The 8,832-nt window shown below is 36.4% G+C and overlaps 1 protein-coding gene across 1 annotated transcript; it reads right to left on the reverse strand.

Annotated features, from left to right (window-relative positions):
* Window positions 1-3,512: 3,512 nt before the first annotated feature.
* Window positions 3,513-8,235, reverse strand: LOC144425729 (NADP-dependent oxidoreductase domain-containing protein 1-like). The gene is made up of 6 exons (XM_078115281.1): window positions 7,937-8,235; window positions 7,332-7,531; window positions 6,737-6,917; window positions 5,906-6,069; window positions 5,218-5,410; window positions 3,513-4,527 (listed from the first exon to the last, which is right to left on the reverse strand). Exons 1-6 carry the CDS (start codon window positions 8,110-8,112, stop codon window positions 4,377-4,379), a joined length of 1,065 nt encoding a protein of 354 aa, XP_077971407.1. The 5' UTR covers window positions 8,113-8,235; the 3' UTR covers window positions 3,513-4,376.
* Window positions 8,236-8,832: the final 597 nt, after the last annotated feature.

The raw sequence follows: 8,832 nt of genomic DNA on the forward strand, positions 1-8,832 counted from the left end.
TTTTTAAACTCATGTTACAAGATAACTGAAGATCTATTGATTACCAAATTTTACAAAATTTGAGATACAGGAGGGAAATTACTAAATTTTCTGACATATAGGCAGCATTTTTTTGTACTACTGTTTAGGCTGGTTGCGAAAAAACACCCGACAGGAATTTATTGGTCGGCCATTACATTAATATTTAGTTACCGTACCGGTATCACTTATCAGGCATAGTCAACCTAGGCTAATAGATTCCTCAATCGATTTTTAGTTTGCTATGAAGCCTATTTTGTTAGCATATATTCCCGACCGAAAATATAAAAACCAGTTAACCATTAAGACTTGCCAAGCACATCATTCAACTTCGCTAGTTGTCTCAGATAGCCATAACAGTACGGTATACCGTAACACTAGTTAATTCAGTGACAGGTGACAGCGACGCGTGCCACAAAAAATGAAGCGGCGGGCCACCGCCACATGTGGCCCGCAGGTCTGGGTTTGGACCACTCTGATCTAGCAGACTTTTGAACTTGCCCCCCAAAGTTCACTGTTTTACTATGATAACGGTAATCGATCGAGGAATACCGGTATAAAATGTCCTTTGAAAGATATCTAGACTATAGGTCCGTTTCAGTACCGGTAGAATTAGATGAAAATTCTTCCCGTATCGCTAATTCGGAGTACGGTACATTCCGATAATTAAAGGACCGGTACGGTACCTATTAATTACCTCAATTACGGTATGCCAACACTCGCAGTTCTCTCTCTCGAATATCTGTTACGGTACCGGTATGTTAAAATATTCTCACCCAAATGTAAATAGAAAAATAGTGTGATAGTACCTATCTCGTGACGCGTATTGAACTGCAGTTTCTTGTTTTCTTCCTCGAGTGACGGTCGCTACAATTGTGCCTGAACGAGCTCTGTTCAATATATACCTAAGTTATAACCATATCATTTGTGCGCTTTTCAACTTCCACAAACAAAACGAGATTCTGCTACCAAACTTGATGCCTGAGGCTAATCCCCCACGGCCATAAAGTGATAAGATTTTAATGATCAATACCTCCTGAAATCAATTTAACGAAAAAACAATCTGCGGGTAGGTGGATTCTATTCTATCCACCTACCCGCAGATTTTTTTTCGTTTTTCAGGCTACGTCACAATCATCAAATGACGCGGCGTCTGCAGCTGCCGCAAACTTCCATACCATGGCCGCTACGGCCAAACCTATGGCGACTGACTTTTAAACTGCCATAAACCAATGACGAGCTGCCGTTACCGCGGCAGCAAATTTAAAACCAATGGCAGGTAAAATTTGCAGCCGTAACCACGGCAGGTGGGCCGTAATAACAGGGCTGTCTCTTATGGTGCAAATATTAGGAAGTTGGAACGTTTTTATTATGGATACAGTTTTGATGGATTTGGGGTTAGGGTTTAAGTAGATATAATTCCGCATGATAAAATCAAAATCTGGGACATTAATTTGTGAATATACCGTTAATACTGATTACTGAATGGCGCTATGAAACCATGGCAAGAGCTGCCGCGGTTCGTTCGTGGCAGGAGCTGCCATGAAGTGGTAAGAACTGCGCCTCCTATTTTCTCTACTTTTTCAGCAATGACGTAACAATTAAAAAATAATGGAAATTGAACTCTAGATATTATCACCCTAATTAATTATCAGACACAGTCACCATCATGGCCCGGCCTCCATTGTGAAAATTATCTGGAGTATGAAAAATGTGAAGATACTCCCAATTAAGCTTTGATATTGTAGTACATTCTGTGTCAATTTTGTAAAGCAATTTTGTCTTACAATGACCACAGATAGAAAAGAAATGGATCTAGTGGTCAAAATTACTGTTGAATCTTCATCATGCAGAACTTTTCGATTCAGCTTGACAGCAGTAAGACCAGTGGACCCTACTCAAAAGGTAGGTATCATAGGTAGGCTTACCATATTTCTGAAACAAAAAACCGGGACGGCGCGGATTTGACAAGCCAACCTTAGTTCGATTCCAAAGGCTTACTAATAGTTTAAAGGTTTTCCATACCATTGTGGGTAGATTACGGGCATCAAAATGAGCTGTGAATCCTATTAAACTATTCTCTATTGGTCCTTGCTTCAAACATTGGAAATCGTTCAACTTTTATATTTTCAACAATTATAAAACTTGCACTTTGTTTCCGTCATTTTGATGATACAACGACAGTACAGTTGGGTGTTGAATTAACGCGCGGTTCATACTTCAAATCACAACTATGACATAACAATTTTTCTCTCAATCTGAACTAGTTAGTGAAGTGAGACGCAAATCAGGGTAAATCAGCTGCCTCCGTTAAAAACAAAATTTTGTAATGATATCAAATGGAAAAATTATTACTGTCATACTGCAAAACCGGGACATTTAAGTCCATCGCCGGGACGGCGGAAAAACATGCTAAAACCGGGACTGTCCCGGCTAAACCGGGACGTATGGTAAGCCTAATCATAGGTATCACTCCATAAAAAGATAGGTATCAGTAGTAAATGACTAAAAAGGTAGGTATCAGTAGTAGATGACTAAAAAGGTAGGTATCAGTAGTAAATGACTAAAAAGGTAGGTATCAGTAGTAAATGACTAAAAAGGGGGCTCCCGAAGTATGCGAACCAAGATGGCGGACATCGGAATGTAATAAGTGTACTAGGTTAGGGTTAGGCCATAATTTTAGGTATAAATACTACGGGAGGCCCTTGGCTAGTCTTCGAACTGATAATAGGACTAAAATAAGGAAAATGCTAATGCTAAACCGCGCAGCTCTAGGGGGGACGTTGATCCTGGTGTCACTGCATTATCACAACTTACAGTTTCAACCTGTCTTCATTTCCAATATATATTTATATTCAATAAAAATTCCAATAAAGAGATAAAACTCGCCTGAAACACAAACATCCGCGAATGAATATGTAAATGACTATGGGTGCAAATGTCCATGAGTGCTATCTATATATATATATGCGGTTCTAAAATCCGCAAGCGCAAATGTATGTTGGTTCAACGTCCCCAATGTCGTTTGCGGGTGCAAATATACTGTCACCTCCGTTCAGAATCTGCTCAGCTCAAAAGCTGACTTTACATTATTATATACCCCAATTACTTGTAAACTTAACAGCCCTTGTAATGAAAAAAATGTTTTACATCCAATATTACGTCAACAGACGCCGCGTCTGTTTCGATTTGACTAAAAAGATGATCTGATAAGTCAGTTCCCAACCTTCTTATCTCAATTTCCCACCTCCGATTTGGGCTGAGTTTTTATTTCCCATTACATATGGAATCACTTGGAAAGAATAATTTTCCTGTCAATAATAATTGGCAAGACTTAATAAAGGCTTGCAATTGGTGTAGAAGTTTAAACCCCGTGAAAACATTAATTATGCCGTCTAGCATCCCAAGACAGTAACGATCCGTGTAAAGAAAATCAGTGTTATCCATCGAATAGAACAACTCAACGTTTAAAATTACAAAAAAAACGTGTCAGAGTTTACATTACACCGTCCATTTCAATTTTAACGCCTCAGACTTGCTCGGCAGAATATCATCACACACCGCGAAACAAAGTTTCATCTATGTCCCACCGATTTTATGGAACTTTTGGCCTTTGCTATTAGCAAGACATCTACAAATGACGCATTCAATATCATCTTTGAACTCATTTGGAATTGCCCGTGTTGTCGAATCTTATCCTGCCTTTATTTTGCAACTTTTTTTTAGCAAACTAATAAGCAAATGATGTTTGAAATATGTTGCCTCATTTGATGGCGCTACATAGAACCATTGGATATGGTCTTAGTGCAAAAAACGCATTGCACCAGTTGCTCAAAATTTTTCCTTAAAAAAACCTGAAAAGTAGCCGAGGTGACTATGATCGTACTTTATTTTTACATTAACAATTTAGTAGAATGGAGGGACGGGTCAAATATTTGTTCATCAGAGCGCGTGCATATCTCTGAGACATTTGAATAAAAGCTGTTCTCTTTTGCGGCTCTGCTACGAAAATCTTCTTGCGTTACTTTTAAAGCATTGTTGCTCGTTCGAGACATGTCTGTGAGGTTGTTATCGGCCGACCAAAGATCAAAATGAGTTGCGTAGCTCGATCAGAATATCATGGCCAACAACGTGATATTTTACTTAAGTTTCGATTAATTGAATGGGAACCTCTCCGATAAGAGATAGACACGCAAATAGGTGACATACCTATAAAATTTGTTTATATAAATAAAATTTATTGATGAGTCAAACTGAGCAACGGCTGTTTATTAAATATTGAATATTAAAAATCAGCATGCTTGCATATTTGTTTTACCTTTTTTTAAATATTAAAAATGTGTAGTGACACAAATAAATCAAGTCGTTGTATCACTGGAACGAAATCTATCAAAAACCAAGCAAAATCGCTTTGTGATTGCTTTTCGAATTTCAATATTGTTGGTTAAAACTTCGGTCAATGGAGTATCGTTCGTTCCAACATGAAATAAATCAAAGACAGGAAGATTTCTGAATAAAATTGGGAAAGAAGTAAGCAATGACGCTGAAACAACACTTTCACATGGATTCGATGGCAGCATAAATTCACCCGGACAGCTTGATAAGTGAAACAGTCCACACCTTATTTAGATTTGAGCATAGGATATTGACAGTTACTTTTCGTTCTTTTCTCAGTTGAAAATTTAGATATATTTTTTTTGAGTTCAATATATTTTATAGACTTTTAAAAAAAATGCCAAACAAGATTAACATATACTCAAAAAAATTATAATGTATAGTTTAAAATCTACAAATAATAAATTGCACTTTGAATATGTGATATTTGACCAAGATGGTATTAAATCATAGTTCTTTATCGGGCCTTGGATGCCGTGTCAATGTGACCTATCAAATCATATTTTGACCAGCACGTCATTTTGACCAGCAAAGTGGACTAATATTCATTTTGTGCTGCCCCAAGTATAAGATTTACTTATCCAGCGGTATGTGAACCACCCTATGGCAGGGAGGAGTCCAGCAATCCTCCTTGCACATAATTCCCCCCCATGGGATTCGAACCCACGTGGGGTAATCCGGAGTGTTTTAAAGCATATTCCTGACGATCAGCATGGTGTGTCACGCAGAATTCCTACTCTCTTTAGAAGTCATAAAATGTTACTAATTTTATTACAGTGTGGTGTATGCAATTATTCTACTTACCCCTCTTTAATAAATTCACTTGATTCTTCTTCTAAAAATTTACTCCAATCAAGCTCCTTTCTGTTGGGTCCAATGAAAGCAACATTCATAAGATTGATGGCTTCATCTGCAGTAACATTTAACATCGGACACATGTTGAGAGCAGCATACAATGCTATTTCAGATAATTTTTGATTTGGCCATACAATTGCATCTGTATTGAGGAACAAATAACGTTGCATTATGAATATGCATAAAATACTTTATCAGGAATATCTAGACTTGACCAACTCAATTATGAATTTCTTTGATAACAGACATTTAACAACCTCATGTAAGTTCAGGTATTCTTCAGTGTGCAATAGGTTTGCTTGGCATCTACAACCAAGTGTATCCTGGTGCAACTAAAACCCAAAGAGGGTTGTGATTCAGATTATAATCAAATCGCCTTATTGACTACCCTCACTCTTGATCAGTGGTTCTCAAACTTTTAAGCATGCCCCCTTTTTAGAATTTGTCAAGTCTCGCACCCTTCCCCAAAAATAACTAGCTAACAATAAGCTACAAATAAGAGATAGTAAGGCAAAAGTATGTTTTATTGAAAAAAAAAAATTGATCTAGATACTCGAGTTAGCTGGAAAACTTATGGTACAATGAGCACATAGCACAATAAAAATTTACCCAAATAAATGTAATTGAAAAAACAAACCAGTTTTTGCTCTGTCACTGACAGGACATGCGAGTTCTGCAAATTCAACTTGGTTTAAAGTTTCACAAACATCACACCCAACTGGCCATGAAGGATCATCAGGTTGTGTTGGCCAGGTGAAATCTGTTTTCACCATGTTATTATGTCTGAATAGCTGCTTCAATCTCGCAAAGTACAAAATAATAAAGTTTGGTGTCAGGCACATGGACTATGATATCATTAATGTTTTTATGACTATGAATTTTTAACGTTTTAATAGTAAAGTTGAATGTCAGAAAATCTTCATTCAACAGAAAAATATCTGGTAGCCTATTATACACCAAAGTTTTTGTGCTTTGCATCCAGGAAAATGATAGTTACAGTAGGAACATACCCAGTGATGGAATTCAGCCGGTTCGCACCGGTTCTATAGAACCGTCTCACGGAATTTTATGAGATCAGCGAACTGGTTAGCTTTACTGATTACTGTCAATGTTCTGTTTGTAACAGAACGGGCTGAAAAAATGACTTTTGTGATGGAACCGGCTGACAAAAAATTTGAATCCCACCACTGATTGTACCTCAGAACTAACGAAATCACTTTTTGCCTTCAAATTGGTCGATCAGAGATAAATGAAAAACATTGAACTCTGGATAGAGCAATTATATTCTAAAGAATTATGTGATAGTTATATTATGCTTTTGTAACTATGCAAAAAGGGGGTAAATATTTCCAAGCTTAATTTTATTGGTTGTTATTGAACTTGTAACTTGGTGAAAAAAAAAATTCTATAAAGTTTACTTTTTTCTCTTTGCTATAATAGAATAGATACTCTATTTTTCCTAACTTACCTCGGTAAAGACACTGAAGTAACAACACTATAAATAATGCAATCTCTAGGTATGTGATCTCTGATTTCTTCAGCAACAGTTTGTACTTGGCAAGGTAGGCATGCGAGAAATACAAGATGACAGTTCTGTACAACCTTTTTGTTGTCAAAAATACATTCGATTCCAGATTCACGTAATGAAACTGAAAATATAATAATTTTATACATAACGCAACGAATAGGAAAAACTGTTAGATTTTTTTCAAATCATAAAAAATTTTGTCATTTCACCAATAGAATAGATTTTAAATAATAGAGTCAATCAGTCAATAATAAGGCTCCATTAATGAATAGTTCAATTGCAAGAGCAAAGTTGAATCAGTTCACTGGAGGTGCAACAACAGGAGTAATGACCACGTAAGTGACTTGGACATGCAATTAAATTCCAATTTTCCGAATCATTTTGTCGAGATAGTATACACTTCATAAATACAGCTGTATCTGCTACCAATTTCGAACTAAGGCACCATTTGAGCCTTCACAGATTTAACTAACATAATATTATAAATATAGTCGCCAGCTATACAACTACTCTACATTTCACCAGTTGTATTTACCAAGTTCATGAGGTCTCCTTGTTGATATCATAATTTCTCCTGGTCGGACATCAGAAAAAGTTGTAAGTGTTTTAACAATTTGCGTTCCTAATCTTCCACAACCAATAAGTCCAACCTTTATTGCATCACGATAACTTAAACGTTTCACAAACTTCAATGTTTTTCTGTTTACAGGATGTCGAATCTCAGATAAAATTTCTCTGAATATAAATAACCAATCAGCCTCTATTGGAAATAAAGTCTCTGAATTGACTTCAGAACTATCTCATATCCAGTCGAAAGATTGTGATTCACCATCTAGGATCAACCCTGTCATTTCAGTGAAATATAAACTGTTAGAAGAAAAACGAATAAGCGAGAGGGTTGCTAGACTCCTCGCCATAGGGTAGGTAGTTCATGTAACCGTTGGTTGTTCTATGCATCTGAAACAAATAACTGGTAAATATCCCCTACTACAATTGTACAGAAAAAACTTGGTTAGCCATGCGGTTAAACTGTCTCATCGTCTTTCCTTGGCCTCTGAGATGACATCATCAAAGGCGTACCAACTCCAAAAGAGACCATGAATTACAATAATATTAAAATTTCAAAATAGAAATTCTCACCTTATTTCATTCAATTTTGCAGTGAGGTAAGCAATGTTGGCGCAAATACAAACAGTGAAGGCATGAGATCTTGCACGAAGTGGAAGATATTTTAATTCATCGGCAGATAAACCACTTTCAAATCCTAGCGTCTTCAAATCATGTGTTATATCGTTGATGTTTTTAAATGCTGTCATTTTTGTGACTTGTTCAGGTAGCCGATCAGTAACCTTTATTATAATAGCACCGACAGGCGTTTATCGCAAAGAAGGGGACAGTGCGAGCGAGAAATGGCGTCCTAAACCAAGGCAACGTGATTTTCGCTGTAGCAATATCAATCAAATATTGGACACGTTAGTGGACATAACGATCGCTTTGCATTATTGTTGTTCTTGTTGGACACGTTGATGGACATCGTTTTGTTATTATGTTGTTGTTGTTCTTTTTGTTATTTGCTTGTTTGTTGGCTACAACGGTACAAACGCGTAAGAAGTTATCAGCAAATATATCAAAGCTATTATGGTATTAGCTAGTCGTTTTTCTTGATCCGTTCCATTCATTCCCATGCTTTGTCGTGACACATTTATAGAAATAATTGAAAATTGTTTTATTGCTATATATTACAATTTTATTGAAGATTTAAATCTGAAATTCCCCTAACCAGATCGTGATATAATATTAAAGCATTGGAGCAGCCACCAAAAACTTTTAATTTTTCAATCAATAAAATATGGGGATTTATTAATTGATTTGTTATATGCAGTATTACATAGTTTAACAGTATTCTTGCCGCGACGGTGTATAATTTAATTGCGAACGACAACAAGAAATAAACAAACTCTTTCGAAAAGATTAATATACGTTCATTACAAATGATATGTTCGGAACTGCGTTATTGAAATTGCATTGAATTACTT

This window comes from Styela clava, chromosome 8 (assembly GCF_964204865.1).
Source record: "Styela clava chromosome 8, kaStyClav1.hap1.2, whole genome shotgun sequence".
Classification (NCBI taxonomy): domain Eukaryota; kingdom Metazoa; phylum Chordata; class Ascidiacea; order Stolidobranchia; family Styelidae; genus Styela; species Styela clava.

What these genes read in the sequence shown, in the direction of transcription:
- LOC144425729 (XM_078115281.1), bottom strand. Translation starts at nt 8,112, where the DNA reads ATGACAGCATTTAAAAACATCAACGATATAACACATGATTTGAAGACG. An exon ending in CAGTGACAGAGCAAAAACTG is followed by an intron (nt 5,411 to 5,905) that starts GTTTGTTTTTTC and finishes TCCTCAATACAG; the next exon opens with ATGCAATTGTATGGCCAAAT. An exon ending in AGTGAATTTATTAAAGAGGG is followed by an intron (nt 4,528 to 5,217) that starts GTAAGTAGAATA and finishes AATTTTATTCAG; the next exon opens with AAATCTTCCTGTCTTTGATT.